The sequence below is a fragment of the Dendrobates tinctorius genome, unplaced genomic scaffold, assembly GCF_039654945.1.
Source record: "Dendrobates tinctorius isolate UK_male_01 unplaced genomic scaffold, ASM3965494v1 ptg000183l, whole genome shotgun sequence".
NCBI lineage: Eukaryota > Metazoa > Chordata > Amphibia > Anura > Dendrobatidae > Dendrobates > Dendrobates tinctorius.
Window position 1 is genome coordinate 9,729,079 of NW_027361850.1, and position 21,522 is coordinate 9,750,600.

The 21,522-nt window shown below is 46.6% G+C and overlaps 1 protein-coding gene across 9 annotated transcripts in view; it reads left to right on the plus strand.

Annotated features, from left to right (window-relative positions):
• Window positions 1–21,522, plus strand: part of MACF1 (microtubule actin crosslinking factor 1) — a 292,674-nt gene that overhangs the window by 103,720 nt on the left and 167,432 nt on the right. For all 9 annotated transcript variants that reach the window (XM_073552024.1, XM_073552025.1, XM_073552030.1 and 6 more), the window contains one exon: window positions 12–147. In XM_073552024.1, the coding sequence (XP_073408125.1) occupies window positions 12–147 (136 nt within the window). The remainder of the gene's footprint in view (window positions 1–11; window positions 148–21,522) is intronic.

Genomic DNA, 21,522 nt, shown 5'->3' on the forward strand with positions numbered 1-21,522 from the left:
TGTTTCAACAGGTTGTCCCCTGAGGAGAAAGCGGAGATCTCCTCTCAGATCCAGGAGCTGAAGGGAGCCTATAACAGGCTTTGCGAAGAGTCTGACAACCAGATACAAGTGCTTCATTCCGAGCTTGCTCGGGAGGCTGAACAGAAGGTATGGAATAATACCCCCATTTTACTTCTAGAAGTGTATGTAATGGTAATAATAGTATGTAGAGACATTAATGACCATGCTCATATGCACGTTATAAATAGATGCACTAGCTGATAGTGTTGCCATCTGTCTTGGGATGAGAGAACAATATTTGACTTCTGCCAAGGTTACGCCTTTGTTACAAAAATATTGCATTGTTACCTATTAAACTACTCCCTTTATCCTTCACAATAGCATGAGGCTTCTTTGGAGCCTTTTTACTGATGAAATACCATATTACTAAGCTTCATCCCTTTGTTACCAGTCTTGCACTGAAATGCTTACTTGCGCCTCTCTTCTCAAATGCTTCCATTATTTTTAAAGAGGTTGTGCACCACTGAACTTTTTAAAGAAAAAAATACTGTAAAATAAAAAAAAAATCACCTTACCGCTCTCTGGCTGCAGCCTTGCCAATCTTTGTACTTCCTGTTCCCAATCTATTTTAATTGTCACCGCTGTGGCCAGTGATTGCCTGCAGTGGTTACTTGCTTTATGGGACTAGACCGGAAGTAAGGAGACTGGTGATGGTGGGGAGAAAACCTGTTTTGCTGTCTTTTTTTAAAATCAGGGCTGCACAATCCCCTTAAGGTTTCTGTTGACCGTATGTCATTTGTGTTGCGCTTCTTTGTGAACATTGTCAGTCACATATCCTAACCACATTTGTGTTTGTGCCGCACGTGAATGTCTCAGTAGAAAGTGAAACTACCACAGTCACCTTGAAGTGTTTGTTCTACAGTAACCATTTTCACTTTTTTGCTTCTAATAAACTTGATGGAAGGGTGGAGCACAATTAACGATGTGGAAGTATATTTACCGAGCACGATGTGTCCTGTTTATGTCCTAAAACAATTAACTAGCACCCCTGCTTATAAGTATAACTAACCATCCAGAGGCTATATAAAACCTCTATTTGTAAAAAATAAACTATGGAGTGGAAGATCCCTGTACCTGGGGTTTCGTGTTGCAAACAATGCTGGCATGCTGGAAGCTAACCCCAAAGCTTTTCCTGTGTGTTATAAATCATCGCGTAAGGTTCTCTTGTCTGTCAACTTTCCATGACACTTGCAACCCTGGTAAGTAAAAACTTTGTATGTCCTCTTTTTGTAACTTTATTGTCCTTTAACCGCAGTTTTCCTTATTTTATGTGCATGTAGATAGGATTGTAAACAACCAAGTAGGTACGTGGGCCTAGCCAAAGGTAGAAGTACATGTTCTAATCTGTCTTTCATCTGATTAGCCTGTACGTATGGATAAGGTGCATGGTCTGTGTTGGTGGAAAAAAAAGAATAATTTATTGCTAATAATTATTGGTGGTGGGCATCGTAAAATCATAGAAAGTTGATTTTTTTTTTTCTACAGTTTTTTATGTTCTGTACTGCACTGGTCTAATTTTTTTTTTTTTAATCGTATTAGGGTATGTGCACACATGGTGTGTTATAGATGGCGCACCTACCGAGTTGTTCAAGCAGAAGACGCTTCAGAAAAAACATCAGTTATTTTTTTCTAAAGCGTCGTCTTTTTTTAAAAAATTTTTTTGTAACCTATATTGTCAATAATGACAGCCAAGGGGTCGCACAGATCCGGCTTCTGTGTCACAGATTTACACCGATCTTGCAAATTTCACCAGTGTTACCACTTTGTCACAGATGACACCGGTGAGATCAATCAGATCCCACTGCTGTCACCAGTTTGTCAGGGAAACACAACTCCGCTGCCTCAAACGTCAGGACAAATACGCAAGTGGCTGATGAGCAATGGACGAGGTTGTTGCTGTTTCCTTTTCTAGGCCAGTTATTGGGGAACTAACAGTGAACATACAGTACCTAAACCTTTTATTCAAACATATATACAGATACACACACGCATGCACGCCACTCCCCCGATACCCTCGCAATTCTACAATAACTATAAGGAACCACTAGCTTCCACCACCAGTCGTTTATTCAGGTCGATTGGATACCCGTTACAGGTAGCATATGGCTGCAGGGGTGCAGTTTACAGAGCAAGAGGAACAGAGCTATTACATTTTATTTATTCTGGAAAGCTAGGCAGTGTTTATTAAAATATTCCGCGTTTATTAAAAACCGCGCGCCGATTTTGGCTCATCTTTCATCGTTTTTAAGAAATCTCAAGATGGAAGAGGCCAGGAGCCATTTGGTGAGCTGCATTTCTTGCTACATGTTCACAGATTTACCAGTGGAAAAGCCAAACTTCACATGCCACAAATGCAAGCTTGTGACCCTGTTGGAGGAAAAGTTGCAAAATCTCGAAGAGAGGTTAGCTACATTGAAGATCATTAAGGAAGGTGAAGAGTTCTTGGACAGAGCAGAATTATCTCTTCATGTTACAGAAAGAGAAGAAATTCGAAGTGCACCTGAAGAAACAGAGGAATGGAGACATGTGACCCAGAGAAGCAGGAGGATCAGGAGGCAGTCAGCACCCATACTGCTCAGAAACCAGTACCAGGCTCTCACGCAGGAAAACGATGAAGAAATACATCAGGATAAGACTTTGCCAACAAACAGCAACCTTGTATGCCTTCAGAGTCCTCCTGGATGGAGAAAGAAAAATGTTGTGAAGAAGAAACGGAGAGTGGTGGTCATGGGGGATTCCCTGTTGAGAGGAACAGAGGCCGCTATCTGCAGACCGGATATAACTTCAAGAGAAATGTGCTGTCTTCCAGGTGCAAAAATTAAAGATGTGTCTGACAGGATATCAGGACTCTTCAGACCTACAGATGACTACCCATTCCTGCTACTACATGTGGGGACAAATGACACCGCAAGAAACGACCTGGAAACCATCTGCAGAGACTTTGAAGACTTAGGCAAGAAAGTGAAAGAACTGGGAGCGCAGGTGGTCTTCTCTTCCATCCTCCCAGTGGATGGCCATGGAACAAGGCGGTGGAATAAGATTCTGCAGGTGAACAACTGGCTACGTCGATGGTGCCGTCATCAACGATTTGGATTTCTGGATCACGGAGTGAACTACTTATACGATGGACTACTTGCTAGAGATGGGGTGCACCTTACGAAGACTGGAAAGCAGGTATTTGGAAGTCGCCTTGCTACACTTGTAAGGAGAACTTTAAACTAGAACAACGTGGGAAGGGAAGCAAAAGACCAGAAAAAGCCATACACCTGACAAATGCTATTGAGAACTTTGCTATTAGAAGTGGAAAGGAAGAACAAAGACGAAAGAATCTAATTAATAAAAATATTGGAGAAAGAGAAACCAATCACAAACTAAAATGTTTCTATACTAATGCACAAAGCATGGGCAACAAACAAGGAGAGTTGGAACTACTAACACAGGAAAAGAAATATGATGTCATTGGAATCACTGAAACTTGGTGGGTCAATACACATGATTGGAATACAAGACTAGAAGGATACAACTTATTTGCAAGAAACAGACTTGATAAACGAGGAGGGGGTGTCGCATTGTATGTTAGAAACGCGTATATCTGCACAGAGATTGAAGCTTCAGAGACTGGGAGTTCTGTGGAAACTGTTTGGGTAAGAATACAAGGACAGAACAATGGAAAGGACACCATTGTAGGCATTTACTACAGGCCACCTGTGCAAGCTGAAGATATGGATGAACTCTTTATGCATCAAATGGCCAAGTTCTCCAAAAAATATGACATAGTTGTCATGGGAGATTTCAACTATCCAGACATTTGTTGGGAATCTCTCTCAGGCAAAACTAACAGGTCAAGGAAATTCTTATCCTCTCTTGCTGACAACTTTATCTTCCAAAAGGTAAGGGAGAAAACAAGGGGAACTGCTACCTTGGATCTAATTCTTATAAACAGGGAGGAAATGGTTGAGGAGGTAAAAGTGGCTGGGACCCTAGGAGGTAGCGACCATGCTAGTTTAGAATTTTGGATAACTAGAGGCGGAAGACCTGTGAAGACTCAGACGTCAAGGTTAGATTTCAGAAAGGCAGATTTTAAGGGATTCAGAAAGAGAATTGGAGGGATCCAATGGCTGGATATCCTTAAAGACAAAAATGTCCAGGAAGGATGGGAAATCTTGAAAAATGAAATTCTCAAAGCACAGTTGTTAACAATTCCGAAAAGAGGGAAGAATAGGAAGCATTTAAGGAAACCAGGATGGATGAACACAGAACTTAAGCACATGCTAAAAAGGAAGAAAAAAATGTTTATAAAATGGAAAGAGGGAGGCATATCTAAAGAAGAATATAATGCTGTCTGCAGAACCTGCAGGGCACAAATCAGATTATCTAAAGCTGAAAATGAATTGAGGCTTGCAAGAGATGTCAAAAGCAATAATAAAGGATTTTGGGGATATGTCAAAAGTAAAAGAAAAGTCAAAGATGCTATAGGATTTTTACAGGATGAAAATGATGAAATGGTAAGACAGGATGTTGAGAAGGCTGAACTTTTAAATTCCTATTTTGCATCTGTTTTCTCTCAGAAAGGAAATGTAACATCAACTGTTATTCACTGTCCTATTAAGGGAATAGAAGAATCCAGGATATCTATAAACAGAAAGATAGTGAGGAAACACTTAGCTAACCTAAATGAATTCAAGTCTCCAGGTCCAGATGAATTACACCCCAGAGTACTGAAGGAGATAGCAGAAGAAATTTTTGAACCCCTCTCCATAATCTTTGAAAATTCTTGGAGAACAGGAGAAGTGCCAGAAGACTGGAGAAGAGCAAATGTTGTTCCTATCTTCAAAAAGGGGAAGAAGGTGGACCCAGGCAACTATAGGACGGTGAGTCTGACTTCTATACCAGGAAAGATCTTTGAACAAATTATTAAACAACATGTATGTCAATACCTGGATAAGAATGAAGTGATTAAACAGAGTCAGCATGGGTTTGTAACTAATAAGTCATGTCAGACTAATTTAATTTCCTTCTATGACGGTATTACTGATTGGGTGGATCAAGGAAATGCTGTAGATATAGTATATCTTGACTTCAGCAAAGCATTTGACAAAGTCTCTCATACAATCCTTATTGAAAAAATAACTAAGTATGGAATGGACAAGGCAACTGTTAGGTGGATTCATAACTGGCTTAGTGATCGGACCCAAAGAGTGGTCGTAAATGGCTGCACATCCAGTTGGAAGAATGTCTCAAGTGGGGTACCACAGGGCTCTGTCCTGGGCCCTGTATTGTTCAACATCTTTATCAACGATTTAGATGAAGGAATTGAGGGTAAACTGATTAAATTTGCTGATGACACAAAGCTAGGAGGGATAGCTAATACTAGAGAAGAGAGAGATAGGATTCAAAAAGATTTAAATAAACTGGAGAAGTGGGCAGCAACTAACAGAATGGTTTTTAACAGGGAGAAATGCAAAGTACTACATCTGGGCAATAAAAATGAAAAAAGCATATATAGAATGGGAGGAATAGGGCTAAGTGACAGCACATGTGAAAAAGACTTGGGTATACTAATAGATCACAGACTGAATATGAGTCAACAGTGTGATGCAGCAGCAAAAAAGGCAAATGCAATTCTAGGATGTATTAACAGAAGCATACAGTCTAGATCACGTGAAGTCATTATTTCCCTCTACTCCTCTTTGGTCAGACCTCATCTGGAATATTGTGTCCAGTTTTGGGCACCACATTTTAAAAAAGACATCAACAAACTGGAGCAAGTTCAGAAAAGAGCGACCAGAATGGTGACCGGTCTGCAAACCCTGTCTTATGAGGAAAGGTTGCAGGATTTGGGAATGTTTAGTTTGCAAAAGAGAAGACTGAGAGGAGACTTAATAGCTGTCTACAAATATCTAAAGGGCTGTCACATTGTAGAAGGATCAACTTTATTCTCATTTGCACAAGGAAAGACTAGAAGCAATGGGATGAAACTGAATGGGAGGAGACACAGATTAGATATTAGAAAAAACTTTTTGACAGTTAGAGTGATCAATGAGTGGAACAGGCTGCCACGAGAAGTGGTGAGTTCTCCTTCAATGGAAGTCTTCAAACAGAGGCTGGACAGACATCTGACTGGGATGATTTAGCGAATCCTGCTTTGAGCAGGGGGTTGGATCAGATGGCCCAGGAGGTCCCTTCCAACTCTACGATTCTATGATTCAAAGATGATACAAAATGGGAACAAAACAATACAATCTTCCCTTCCCCCATGACAGCACACCTGAGAGAGGGGATCCGCCTAGTCAGGACAGGAATCCTACTGAAAATAAAAGGGCAGTACCTTTCCCTCGCTTCAGTTGGGTTTCCTGTCCTGACAGGGAACCTTGTGCTGAAGACGGTGGTTAAAGGATTTTTTTTCTTTCGTTTTGCTTTTTTTTTTCTACTTAACCACTCCTGTCCCGGCACTGGAAGAACAGGCAGGACACCTGTATGCTGGCCTTCAGGTTGTGGAAGCGCCGTCCGCAGGTCCTGGGGGCCTCGACGTACAAGCAGGCGTGGGTGCAGCACGGTCAAGGGTCCCTGGGCTCTCTCATGGCTGCTGCACCACCCTCCCTCCACTGCCGGCAGTCTGTATCTCCAGGAGGGTTGGCCGCTTACGGGTAGCATGCGGTGGACACAGGGCATGTTGAGAAAGCGGCGTGTCTGCGTGACGTCAGTAGGCGCCGCCGGATCCAATATGGCAGCGCCGAGAGGAAAAAACGCCGGTCGGCTGTACACATCCCAGCGGTATGGGGGGGCGGTGAGAGCAGTGGATCCCTATTAAGGAGGGATGACCAAAGTAGAGGCGCAGCAGCAGCGCTCACCTGAGGCCTCGCCTGGTCAACAGCATACCAGGAGGAGCAGCCGCTCGAGTGGGTAGGAGCAGCAGTCACCCTGACCAGAGGTCACAGGACTCAACATCCAGATGGAACGTATATGCCTCTGACCAGCCTCCGAATCCGGTACCCTTGATTGACAGCGGTGGTGAGTGATCTACGTGAATGTCACCCTTATGGTAATTGGGTCCATATTTTCTGCTTGATCACCAGGAGTCGAGGAAAGCTAGTGCCAAAACAAAGAGCAAGGGGTGTGCCCTTTGCAAAACCCTGCCGACAGTTCAGTGGCAGAAGAAACTCTGCGCTGACTGTATTAGTAAAACAATATGGGAAGAGACATCGCCACCGGCCTTAGGGCCATAATAAGGGCAGAAGTAAAAAGGTTCCTTAAAGGCAGCCCTTAAAAAAGGGGGCAAGAAATACTTGCGGACTCAGAATCCTCTCTGGGTGGGGATGGTTGTGAAAGATCTCCGTCCCCCTCTCCCTCCTCCTCCACTCTCCAGTACTCTGACCCCTCCTCGGACAGAGATGTAGGGGGCCGACTGTGCTTCCCAGCTGAGTATGTGGAGACACTGGTTGAGAGCGGTCAGATCTACGATGGGCCTAAAAGAGGAGAAAACACAGAGATCCTTAGAGGATGTTATGTTTGGAGGACTGGAGGAAATAAGGAAGCGCACCTTCCTTGTCAATGCAAAAGTAAAAGCGCTAATAGAGAAAGAATGGAAAAAAGGTTGGGTACCTTACCTTCCTCATCTAAAAGGAGGTACCTTTTTGAGGAGAAAGACTCCGAGACCTAGGAAAAAATCCCTAAAATCAATGGTGCTGTGGCTAGGTCCCCTAAAAAATTATCCCTTCCTTTAGAAGATTCTGGCGTATTGAGACCCCCTTGATAAAAAAGGGGATGGATTCTTAAGACACACCTGGGAGGCAGCAGCAGGAGGATTAAAACCAGCGATAGCGGGAACATGTATTGCCCACTCTCTCATGATCTGGCTACAGCAGATAGAGCATCAGCTGAGAAATAAGGTGCCAAGGGATGAGATCCTAGCCAATATGGCTCTAGCGCAAGGGGCAGCAGCCTTCTTAGCAGACTTCTCAACGGACTCAGTAAGATTGGCAGCCAGGGCGGCAGGCTTGTCTAATGCAGCAAGATGCGCCCTGTGGTGTCAGGGTGATTTACCGTCCAAGAATAGACTGTTCCATCCCATGTGATGGTCAATTCCTCTTTGGGCAGAAGCTGGAGGATATTTTGTAGAAGGAAAGGGATAAAAAGAAAAGTTTTCCCGGTGAGATTTAATAAAGGCCTTCTTTTCGGAGAAGAAAATTTAATAGGGGTTGTCCCCCGAGGGAAAGAAAAAATTGGGACTGGACAGGAAAGGGTCTGGCTACATGTTCAAAGGGCACTCTTCGTCATCAAAAAAGTCTCCCCGATGATGTCAGGTCAGAGGTAGGGGGAAGGCTCTCTGTTATGAATGGGTCACCGAGGAGGATGGCAGGAATTGGCTAAGCCACCAAAAAAACCAGAGAGGTTGGAAACTAAGCTGATTGCAGACCCCTGATCCTGTTCACACAACTAGCAGTAGCCGTGGAGCATACCTATGATGCCCTAGACGCCTCAGCACAGCCGGAGAGTTAACTAAAAAGCAAGAAAGGTGAAATCTAAACTGCCCCGGAGCAGACCCCAAAAGGAATAGATAGCCCCCAAACATATATTGTCGGTGAGACAAGATGAAACACAAACGCAGGCAGAAAAATAGACTGAGCAAACGATTGGGCCCAAACTAATTAGACAGGACAGGAAAGGAAAGACACTGTCTGCAATCACGCAAAAACCCTGAAAAATCCAACACGTCTGATGTACAAAAAAACACTGAAGTCACACGACTTCGCCCCCACTATATCAGCACCCCGGTATCAATTGGAAGCAAAGCAAAAAAGACCAATATGACAGGGGACTAAACAAACTGACACAGGCTGTAACATATGGAGTGGTGGTCCAGCACAGCCCCCAGAAGAGCAAGCTGAACCCGCACAAGCAGAGAGAGACAAAACCAGATCAGATGCAAAGTATTAGCAAATGAACCACTTAGCTGAACCATGCAGGACCAGGGCAGGAGACATCAGGCCTCTGAATGCACAGGAAAGCAATCACCAGCAGGGATTGCAGGAAGTCTGCAGACTTAAATACTCCAATCAGTAACCCCAGATCTCCAATCGTCGTCTTCATCATCAGGTGTCAATCTGGCCAGCTCCACTACCTCCAATAACCACCGGAGGGAGCAGGGGGAGCTTCGGCTCAGAAGTCTGAGACAGAGAATTCACAACAGCTCTCTCTCTTCCTACCTGCCTGGGTAAATATCTCCCCCAGCGGTTGGGTACTGAATATCATTAAAGACGGCTTAAGAATAAAATTCATCCGTCCACCTCGGCAGAGCTTTGCGTTAACACCTCGCAGAAAGTCCCAGGAGGAACAACTAGCCCTGGAGACGGAGGTATTGAGTCTAGTGCAGAAACAGGTGAAACAAGAAGTCCCGACTCAGGAGGAAGGAAGGGGATTTTACTCCCCTCTCTTTTTGATACAAAAGGTGGACGGTTCTTGGAGAACCATTGTCAACTTGAGGAGACTCAACCAGTGGGCAGAGAATTGCTCCTTCAATATGGAGTCAATAAACACGGCCAGAAAAATGTTTTTCCAGCATTGCTTCATGGCAGTAATAGACTTAAAAGATGCCTACTGTCATATCCCAATCCATCGGAAGTATCAAAAGAACCTGAGAGTAGCTCTCTGGGTTCAAGGACATGTCAGGCATTATCAATACACAACCCTTCCATTCGGTCTATCTACAGCTCCGAGAGTTTTTACCAAAGTGATGGCGGAGGTAATGTCTTACCTTCGATCCCGGGACATAGTGATCATCCCATACCTGGACGACTTCCTTGTAGTGGTGAGGTTGGAAACTCGCTGTACTCAACAGGTGAAGGAAGTAATGTTAACCCTAGCGGAGTTAGAATGGGTGGTAAACACCCTTAAGTCAAAGTTGGAGCTACAGAAAGTACAATCCTTCTTAGGGTTGATGCTAGATTCCGAACGCCAGCTCTGTCATCTGCCAGAAAGCAAAGTGGTGAAGATAAGGAGCCTGTCTCTGACAGCAATACAGCAGCCTGTAATGACGATGTTACTAGTGGCCCTAACATCAGCCCGTAAGGTGAGCGACTAGCAGGCCCTGTCTATATGCCTTCCATACACTCAGGCTTTTGAGGACAGGGTAGTGTTAAGACCAGATCCGACCTATCTACCCAAGGTATTTAAGTCCCATAGGAGCCAGTAGATCATCTTGCCATCATTTTGTAGTAACCCTAGGAATCCAGGAGAGGAAAAGGTCCATACTCTAGACGTGAGATGGTCCATACTACAGTACATGTCCATGACTAATCAGTGGAGGTAAGATCAGTCCCTATTTGTAGTTTTCCAGGGTAGCAGAAAAGGATACGGGGTAGCTAAAAGTACCTTTGCCAGATGGATCAAGGAGGCCATTAGTTTATCATATTCTGCGAGTGGCGCTATGGTTCCTGAAGGCATAAAGGCTCACTCCACCAGAGCCGTGGCTACCTCCTGGGCAGAAAAGGCTGAGGTATCGATTGGTCAGATCAGATATGTAAGGCCTCTACCTGGTCCTCACTATCAACTTTTTTCAAACACTACCAGCTAGATCTATCCTCTGCTGACCTAACCTTTGGTAGAAGGATGCTGCATGTGGTGGTCCCTCCCTAAGGTGTTTCATACTCCAAAAGTCTCAGGTGTGCTGTCATGGGGGAAGGGAAAAAACCAATGTTACTTACCGGTAGTTGTTTTTTCCAGAACCCATGACAGCACCCGTATATCCCCCCCCCCCTTATCACTCCTTTGGTGTGTACTATAGTTTGGGTGTTTTTAGTTAATATAATGTGGTGATAGTTTTGCCATGTGTACTAACCAAGGGGGGGGGGGGGTCTCTCATACTTTGTAAACCAAGTAAAGCGAGGGAGCGGTACTGCCCTTTTATTTTCAGTAGGGTTCCTGTCCTGACTGGGCGGATCCCCCCTCTCAGGCGTGCTGTCATGAGTTCCGGAAAAAACGGCTACCGGTAAGTAACCTTGGTGTTTTATAAAATAAAAGGGATAACGAAAGAAAAGAAAGAAAATGACTAAACCTGATGTAGCGGAGATGGGTTTAAAGGGAACCTGTCAGCAGGATTGTGCACAGTAACCTACAGACAGTCAGGTTGGCGCCGTTATACTAATTATGATGATATCTTGGTTTATGAAATCCATCTTATGGTTGTTTTCCAGGACGTCCCCCTGACAGCACCATGGAGGACGTCCTCCTCCTCCTTACAGGGACAGGAAAGCACACGAGAGGTTAAAAGGCCATGTTCCACCCCCTTTCCCTCAGTGTTTTTCCTGTCCCTGCATGGAGGGACACACGAGAGCTTACCGGAGGGGCCCAGGGGATCGTGCGGCCAGTCCAATCCTTCTGTGAAGAGGTCCCGGGGCCGAAACTCCCCGGTGGGGAGTCCCTCGGCTCCAAAGGCCAGGAGCAGGACGACGCTCCTGGAGGGAGCCGTTCCTCCCGGTGGGGGGGCTCTCGGCTCCAGGATGGGTCGGCTCCCCGCAGGCGGCTGGCCGAGTGGGCACCGACAGAAGTGGGCGCAGGCCAGGCGGGCCGGGCTCCGCGGCGGGCCGAGTACCCGCGGGACGGCGCCGATGGCTGGCAGCACGGGAGGCCGGAACGCCATAGCAGCGGCTCCATGCAGGCGGCGGGACCGGGGAACCGAGCGCGGTCGCGCGCAGAGGCCCGGCAGGAAGTGGAGGCGCGGCTTACCAGCGTCACTTCCGGTGACGTCAGACGCCGGTTTCAAATCCAGGGCGCGCGCGCTCCTGGCCCACAGCGCTCTCCAGAGTCGTCACAGGTCGGTCCAGGCTGTGTGACTACATTGGTCGCCAGGAGCAGGATGGAAGGCAACGCTGCAGCTGGCGGAGGGGTAAGTGCGCATAGCGCAGACCACCCTCCCCACCCATCCCCACAGCCCAGATCTGATTAGGTGCCCCTTATGTTATTAGGAAAAGGGAACCCCGGCAGAGTCCCCCTCGGGGAAGGACCCGGCAAAAGCCACCTCCAAATCAGTCAGATGTCCGGTGTGCAGAGTAAAGCTGCCAGACACCTATAGCAAGACCCTATGCGGTCCCTGTACCTCCAGGGTCATAGGCGAGGAACAGCCATCCCTACTTTCCGAAATGAGGTCGCTGATAAGGAAGGGAAGAGATTCAGGCTACAACCCGGCGTCGGTCCCCCAGCCCTGGGCCAAGTCGCAAGCGTCCAAGGTGGGAATCAGTTCCAGTATCAGAAGCGAGCCCTAGCGAGGATTCCGATTTCCAGGACTCAGACCAGGAAGAAGGCGAGATCCTGGGGGATAGTCAGGATCAGAACAGGAAGTACCTATTCAGACTGGAGGATACAGACGAGCTGGTACACACGGTCAGAAATACCATGCAGATGGAGGAAGTCCCTAAGCCACAGTCCAGACAGGGCTTAATGTTTGGAGGACTGATGTCCCGCAAACAGGTGGTGTTCCCTGTAAGCGAGCACATCAAAGCAATGATCCTGGAGGAGTGGAAGGAAGCGGAGCGTCGGTTGACACTCTCCCGAAACTTTAAAAATAGACTGCCCTTCGATCCCGAGGAAACTCGGGCGTGGGAAGAAATCCCTAAAATCGACGTCCCAGTCGCCAAGGTTACTAAGAAGACGGCTATCCCAGCCGAGGACTCATCCGGTCTTCGAGACCCGATGGATAGAAAGGCAGACGTCTTGTTAAAAAGAGCATGGGAGACGTCGGCGGCCCTGATTAGAGCCAACATAGCATCCACCTCGGTGGCTAGGTCTATGTTCCTGTGGTTGGGGCAGTTGGAGGAACACCTAACCGACAAGACCCCGAGGTCAGAGATACTAGCATCTCTTCCTCTCTTGAAATCAGCCACGGCGTTCCTGTCGGATACGTCGGCGGAATCAGTAAGGATTGCGGCCAGAAACAGCTCCCTCTCTAATGCGGCCCGGAGAGCAGTCTGGCTTAGATCCTGGTCGGGGGATAACCCTTCTAAAGCAAAGCTATGTGCCATCCCTTTCTCGGGCCTGAGGGTGTTTGGGCCAGCCCTTGATAATATCCTTGAGCTGGTGTCCGATAAGAATAAGGGGTTTCCGGAAGAAAAGCCCAGGCGGCCCCAGTCCTTTCGGAGAGGCTCCTTCAGAGGACAGTCGGAGTTTAGGGGTCGGGCGAGGTCTAATAGAAGCTCCTACAAAGGCTCCTTCAGCCAAAGTGGGAGGAACAGAGGTCCCCCATTTGCATCGACATCTTGATCGAGGAGACAATGACGCCATAGGCATTGGGGGGAGACTTCGCCACTTTGCAGCAAACTGGTCACGAGTCACCAACAATCAGTGGGTCCTCAGAACCATCAGGGAAGGTTACAGGATAGAGCTCTATTCTCCTCCCCCCGACAGATATATTACCCCCACTGTCGTCCGGGAGGACTCCGTAATGTGGTCGGATCTTCAGGACATGTTAGACTCAGGGGTCATAATACCAGTTTCACCGTCAGAAAGAGGGAAAGGGCACTACTCTTCCCTGTTTGCGATCACAAAGAAATCCGGCGAGGCCCGCACCATCATAAACCTGAAGCCACTAAATACCTGGGTCAGATACAGGAAGTTCCGGATGGAATCAATCCGATCCGCAGTTCCTCTAATAGACAGGGACGCAGTTATGTGCACCCTAGACCTAAAAAAGGCATACTATCAGGTTCCTATCCATCCCTCATCCCAAGGCCTACTAAGGTTCGCGATCAGCTCACCAGCCCGGACCTGCCATTTCCAGTTCCAGGGTCTTCCATTCGGGTTGGCCTCAGCTCCCAGGATCTTTACGAAACTGGTGGTAGAGGTGGTGGCCTACCTGAGAGATCAGGGTATTGTGATTGTTCCGTACCTGGAAGACTTCTTATTGGTGGCAAGATCCAAAGAAGCGCTCATCCGAGACAGGATCCGAACAACTACTGTGATGGAGTTCCTAGGCTGGGTGATCAACTGGGAGAAGTCGGACCTCACACCAGACACCAGAAAGGTATTCCTGGGAGTCCTCCTAGACTCAGCCGTCAAAATATCCTGGCTACCCGAGCAGAAGCAGAAGTCCATTCAGGCCAGAACCAGAGGCCTGTTGAAGCGTCAATGCTCCATAAGGGAAGCAATGGAGGTCCTGGGCCTCATGACGGCCTGCATCCAGTGCGTCCGTTGGGCCCAATTCCACTCGCGGTTGTTACAAAGAGAAATTCTCGCGAGGTGGGACAGGAGTCAGGCGTCGCTAGACAAACCCCTAAGGCTCTCAGGACGAGTAAAGTAGTCCCTTCGCTGGTGGTTACAGTCCAGGAACCTTCAGGTGGGCGTGCATTGGACAACCTCTCCATACGTGGTAGTCACCACAGACGCAAGTGCGTGGGGATGGGGAGCCCACATAGAAGGGAAGATCTTCCAGGGGAAGTGGCCAGCAAGCATCAAGGCCAGATCCTCCAATTTCAAGGAACTCTTCGCGGTCTGGGAAGCGTTGCGGAGAAACCGGTCGGTACTAAAGAGCCGTCATGTCCGCATTTTATCCGACAATACAACAACAGTGGCATTCCTGAAACACCAGGGAGGAACCAGACATCAACCACTACAGGCACTGGAGGAAAAGATATTCACGTGGGCAGAACGGACAGTTCGATCCGTGACCGCGGTACATCTAGAGGGTTCCCAAAACGAAGTGGCAGACTACCTGAGCAGACAACAGATCCACCCGACAGAGTGGGAATTGAACGTAGAGATCTTCGACCAGCTTTGTCAGCGCTGGGGGACCCCCAGTATAGATCTCTTCGCAAGCCGGAAGAACTCGAAGGTTCCCAGATTCTACTCCCTAAATCCGATGGACCATCCAGAAGGCGTTAGACGCCCTGAGTCAGACTTGGGGAGAATCCCTCTCTTATGCGTTCCCACCACTGGCCCTCATACCGGCAGTGCTCAGAAAGATACGCGAGGACCATGCAAGAGTGATATTGATAGTGCCATACTGGCCGAGGAGAAGCTGGTTTTCCCTTCTGGGAGCCATGGCAGTAGAAGATCAGTCGAACTGACCCTGTGGGAGAACATCATCCACCAGGGCCCGATCCACCACCCGGACCCAGCAAGACTCCATTTATCGGCTTGGATCCTGAGAGGGACATCCTGAAGGCAAAAGGATTGTCGGAGCAGGTCATATCCACCCTTCAGGCCAGCAGGAAGCCGGTGACGTCGGCAATTTATCGGAAGATATGGAAAAGATTCTGTCTGGAGGGTGGCAGGTCCGAGCTCGTGGCAGGCACCCCTGATCTCCCTAACATACTAGGGTTCCTGCAGGCAGGTTTTAATAAAGGCCTCAAGCCCAGCACTCTAAAAGTCCAGGTTTCAGCTCTGAGCGCCTTCTTCGATTATCAGTTAGCTGCACATCCCTGGGTGATAAGGTTTATAAAAGCCACACAGCGCCTGCGCACCACGATTAGGCAGCTCACCCCGCCTTGGGACCTGGGCCTGGTGCTTCGGTTCCTCTGCTCGGACACTTTCGCCCTTAGTGAGAAGATAGCCATCCCTGCTCTCACTCGTAAAACGGCCTTTCTAGTAGCCATTACCACGGCCAAAAGAATAGGGGAGATCCAGGCCCTATCCACTAAGGATCCATACCTCCAGATAAGAGAGGACAGCATAATCCTAAGGTTAGACCCGGCATTTACCCCGAAGGTAGCCTCTACAAGAAATCTGAACCAGGAGGTAGTGTTACCCTCTTTCTGCGATAATCCCCGAAATGAGAAGGAGCGGCGGCTCCACTCGCTAGACGTGAGGCACGCAGTTATAGAATACCTAGAGGCCACCAATAGTTGGCGTGTCGACCCGAACCTGTTCGTTCTCTTTGGAGGTAGGAATAAAGGGAAGAAGGCCTCTAAGGCGTCCATCGCGCGTTGGATTACCTTGGTAATCTCGGATGCCTACCTGGCTGAAGGCGCCAGCCCGCCTGATTCCTTAAAAGCCCACTCTACGAGGGCGGTATCGGCCTCATGGGCCGAGCGGGCGGGGGCGTCAGTTGATCAAATTTGTCGAGCGGCAACCTGGGCTAGTCTTAATACGTTCTGCAAACACTACAAACTAGATGTGTTAGCTGGCCAACAAACCGCATTTGGGAGAAAAGTTCTCCAGGCAGTAATCCTACCCTGAGGAGGTGCTTTGGTACTCTCCATGGTGCTGTCAGGGGGACGTCCTGGAAAATAGGTATTAGACCTACCGGTAATGATGTTTCCAGGAGTCCATCCTGACAGCACGGGTAGTTCCCTCCCTGTTATGTTATACTATGTTGTATTATGTTATGTCATATGCTGTAATATGATTGTTTCATTAAACTGTTACTAGCATCATCCACCTTGTGGTACTTGTCAAATCACTGAGGGAAGGGGGTGGGACATGGCCTTTTAACCTCTCGTGTGCTTTCCTGTCCCTGTAAGGAGGAGGAGGACGTCCTCCATGGTGCTGTCAGGATGGACTCCTGGAAACATCATTACCGGTAGGTCTAATACCTATTTTTTAATCTTTATTTTCAGTTTTGTGTTAATGAGATTCTCGTGCCCTAAGGAGTGGTTGGGGTATGTGGTGCTGTGATAAGGCCTCTTTCACACTTTAGTTTTTTGTATGAGTTAAAATCCGCCAAAAAGGCGGAAAAGCAGATCCGTTGGCAACTCATGTGAACGGATGCAACAGGATCCGTTTTTTGACGGATCCGAGAGAGAGAGAGAATTTTTTTCGTCCGCCAGAAAGGATTTCAGGGTTAATTTTCTCCCTGACTTCCTTTCTCCCGGCATGCGCACTGGAAAATGCGGATCCAACAACCAAAAAAAGTTGCAGGGTCCGTCCAGGCATGCCGGCGGATGCAAAAATGTGGCGGATCCTCACAAAAACGGATCCAACGAATGGCCATCCATCAAGATCCGCCAGTAATGCAACTCAATGGGGAAAAAAACGGATCCGCCAAAAAAAAAATGGCGGATCCGTTTTTTTTCAAAACCTGGCGGATTTTGACTGATGGTCAAAAAAGGAAGTGTGAAAGAGGCCTAAGATATTCATAATGCAGACAGCTGACAGGTCTCTGCGTCCTCAGTGATCGGCCCGCTAGTTTACATAATGAATATCTGTATATTCTTAAACGCTTCTGCAGGCAGGTGCCAGCCGTGGTACCTGCTCTGCAACAAAATCGCATGTTTTGTGTGACAATAATACCTTTTATTCAGGTTATTCAGCTAGGGGGCAATCACAAGACGGATTTCATCAACCGATATCATCTTATTCAGTACTGTATAATGGCGCCGACCTGACACTGTGTAGATTACTGAGCACAATCCTGCTGAAAGGTTCCCTTTAAGCTTAGCACAGGGAACACCGCTGGGAAAATGGAACACTGTCACAGCAAACTTATGTCTTCCAGATTGAACAAAGAATAAGACCCAAACTTTCATAAATATTAGCTCAATGTTATGCCCCCACTCCCACCTCCCCCCCCTAATGAGCTCAAGTAGGGACTGGTTGTGGCATGTGCTAGGTTTTTTGAGAATTCCTTAAGATCTGCAACTTACAGGATATCTTCATCCCTGGAGGACAGATAAAATCGTATTATTTTATCGATCTATAGTAATGAAACATGGCCTGGATAGCACCATCAGACCCGTTATTAAATTGCAGAGGTTAAAATAGTCTTGCATAACACATTCTGTCACATCACTGTTAGTCCCTTCATTGTGACATCAAAAAAAATCTCCCCTAAATATCTGGTTGATGCAAACCCCAATATTGATCACTGACCATTGGCTATAAAACGTCTAAGAAGACTATTTGATTAGAAGAAGCTCTTTGGTTTACGCAGAGGCAAGAAAGCACGCTTCCAAACCAATCTCTAACTTGATGACTTTTTTCCAGCAACTCTACAGCAGATTGCGAAAATATTCACCCCTTTAGCTTTTTACCTATTTTGTTACATTACAACCTGTGTTTAAATATTTTTGTAATACGATTTGTGTGATGCATCAGCACTAAATAGTCTAATTTGGGAAGGCAAAAAGATATAGGCATAAATATAAATTTATGGAATCAAATAACTAAAAATTGTCATGTGCAAAAGTATTTGCCCCTTTTGCTATGAAGCCCCTAAAAAATTCTGATGCAAGTAATTGCCTTCATAAGTCACACTTAGTGAAAGGAAGTCTACCTGTGTGCAATTTAAGTGTCACATGGTCTTTTAGTATTTACCACTGTAATGTAAAATGTATGTAAAGTATGATGTTTTCTGTTGGAACCTTCTAGAAATCCTCCATTCTATGAGAAAGTAGCCTGTCAGCTTTTGCAGACCCCTCCTTTTGCCCCCCTTAGCAGCTGTCTGTCTGTGTGCTCTCTGCTGGCATCTGAAACATGATACCGTCCATTTCCTCTCGTAGCCTTCCCCCCCCCCCCCCCCCCCTCCTTGCACAGCCAGGAAAGGAAGTCCTTTGTTCTCTAGAAATGTGCTGGGATCAATATGAGTAGTATTAAAACAAGTCATATTGCAAAAACCATATGGGACTGAGATATAAAACTCACATCTCTGCGTAGGCAGCAAAACTGTCTAATCCCTAATTTTCATGATTCTAATCTCTCCAGAAACTGAGATATGGATTGCTCCCAAATGAAGTGTCTTAATTATGGCATGCTTGGTGTTATTGGATTCAATTCGGTAAATCACAAACAATGATGCCCTATATGTGTTTGTGCGAGCTTCCCTCGTGAAGATATGGTTATTATAAAGTTTGTTATGAATCATAACTTAGAGAAAGGGGGGTTGGACCTCACCATACCGCCCATTTTGTGAGGTCCCAGACCCTAGGCTATAAGGTATCCCCTACCAAATTCCAGTCAGTTGGAGCTACAGAGTCCGTGCTGAAAAGAACCCCAGATGAGTGGGGACGTTTGACTAAGCGGCCCATCCCCCCAGCCACATGGTTTGCCTAATATCGACTAAGCACATGTAAGTGTTACTCTTTGTTAATCCTTTTGTTTTATACTGCATTGTAGATACTTAATGTCTCAACTTTATAACAACTTTTATCGATGTAATTACTGCCCACCTTTTGGGAATAAATGATAAAAATCTATTAGCTCTGTCTCCATGCTCTAAGAAACGAACTGTGCCTTTTTTAGATAATTACGCTGTTGGGTTGGCTTCGAACCCCTTCATTAAGTCTATAACTTAAGTGTAGAAACCAGGAGCTGGTGGCAGCGTGGTGAGTGCGGTTGGTTAGGCTAGTTGGCAGTATGGACTGATCTTACATGCTGAATGAGGGGCTTCGGCCACAGCAGTAATAATTCCCTACTGCAGTAGTCTAAGTGCCCGTGCACAACAAGCAGCCCATCCGGCGACTATCCTAGGTGCAGTTCCCTGACTGACCTGAGGGTAAGGGGGCGCCGGAGAGCTGCGAGTTCCAAAGTGGAACTGAGAAAGTGGGATAAGGTTGTTAGCAGTGGTGGGGCATCCAAAATACGCCCCTGCTATAAATTGTTAGAGCAAGATTAGCTTGCTGTGTTTTTGTCACATGGTGGCAGTGGTGGGATAACTAAGATAAGCCCCCACTATGCCTGTGATAGCTGTGTGCCGGCAGTGCGTCACGTCCCTCCGTCCGCTGACAAACCCGTGTCGGTGGGATTGTGACCTATTGGTGGCACAGGCTGCGCTGTCCGTCACAATTTGGCGACAGAGGTCTGCTGTTCATCACAACCACCTTTTCTGAAAGAGCACAGAGGCTACAACACCATTGAAAAGAGAGACCCCACTAACCAAACACCACCATGAAGACCAAGGAGATCCCCAAACAAGTCAGGGACAAAGTAGTTGAGAACTACAAGTCAGGGTTGGGTTCTAAAAAAAAAAAAAAAAAAAAAAGTATCCCAATCTCTGATTATTCCACCATCAAATCCATTATCATCAAATGGAAAGAACATAGACTACAACATGTGCAAAGAAGAAAAAAATGTTCAGTTCACCCCTTATAATCCAGAGTTACTTTCCAGCACGTACCACGTTTCTGTTAGACGATAGGTAGAGGTAAAAAGGAGTAGGTCCAGCTTAGAAAGATAAAATCCATGATGTTTGAGTTTCCATAAAACATGAAGAGTAGTATACAAAACACGACCGGTGAAACCGGAGGGAAAGTTTACGACAAGGAGACTGAGGGAGTTTATGGAAAGTCAAATAAACGTCTTGAATTTTATCTTTCTAAGGCCTCTTTCACACTTCCGTTTTTGACCATCAGTCAAAATCCGCCAGGTTTTGAAAAAAACGGATCCGCCATTTTTTTTGCGGATCCGTTTTTTCCCCCATTGAGTTGCATTACTGGCGGATCTTGACGGATGGCCATCCGTTGGATCCGTTTTTGTGAGGATCCGCCAAATTTTTTTCATCCGCCGGCATGGCTGGACGGACCTTGCAACGTTTTTTTTCTTGTTGGATCCGCATTTTCCAGTGCGCATGCCCGGAGAAAGGAAGTCAGGGAGAAAATTAACCCTGAAATCCTTTCTGGCGGACGAATAAATTCTCTCTCTCCTCTCCTCTGCTCTCCTCCCGGCCAGCGGTTTCTTTAAAATTCTTCATTCTGCGGATCCGTCAAAAAAACGGATCCTGTGCCATCCGTTCACATCAGTTAGGAACGGATCCACTTTTCCGCCTTTTTGGCGGATTTTAACTGAGACAAAAAACTGAAGTGTGAAAGAGGCCTTAGATGGACCTTCTCCTTTTTACATAGACGACAACATACCTGGCTAGAGAGAGCCGCCCACCAAAATTCTCAGCCTAGGCAAGGAGGGCATTAATCAGATAGGCAGCCACGAACCATAGGTAACCTTGAAGGATTTGCAGAGTTCCTAGGCAGAGACTGGAGTATATAGCCGTATGACCACAATAAGCCATACACTCCATAGAGGTGGCCTATATAGACGGGGCAAAAAAAAAAAAGCCTTTACTTGCACACAAAACTTGTAAGGCTACTTTTGAGTTTGTTAAAAGACATGGGAGTCTCCTTAAATGTTTGGAGGAAGGTGCTGTGGTTAGAGGGGAGACCAAAATTGAACCTTTTGGTCGCTAAGGTACATGTTATGTCTATTGTCAAACCAACACCACTCATCTCCCGAAAAATACTATCCCCACAGTGAAACGTGGTGTTGGCAGCATCATGCTGTGGTGCTGTTTTTCAGCAGCAGGGACAGGGAAAATGGTCCGAGTCGAGGGGAAGATAGATTGTGTGAAATACAGGGATAATTTTGAGCAAAACCTGTTTCAGTCTCAGTGATTTTGAGATTGGGTTGAAGGTTCACATTCCAACAAGACAATGACTCAAAGTATCCTGCTAACACTTGAGTGCTTTATGGGGAAACGTTTAAATGTTTTGGTGTGGCCTAGACAAGAGCCCAGCTCTTAATCCAATTGAGAATCTAATCTGTTGT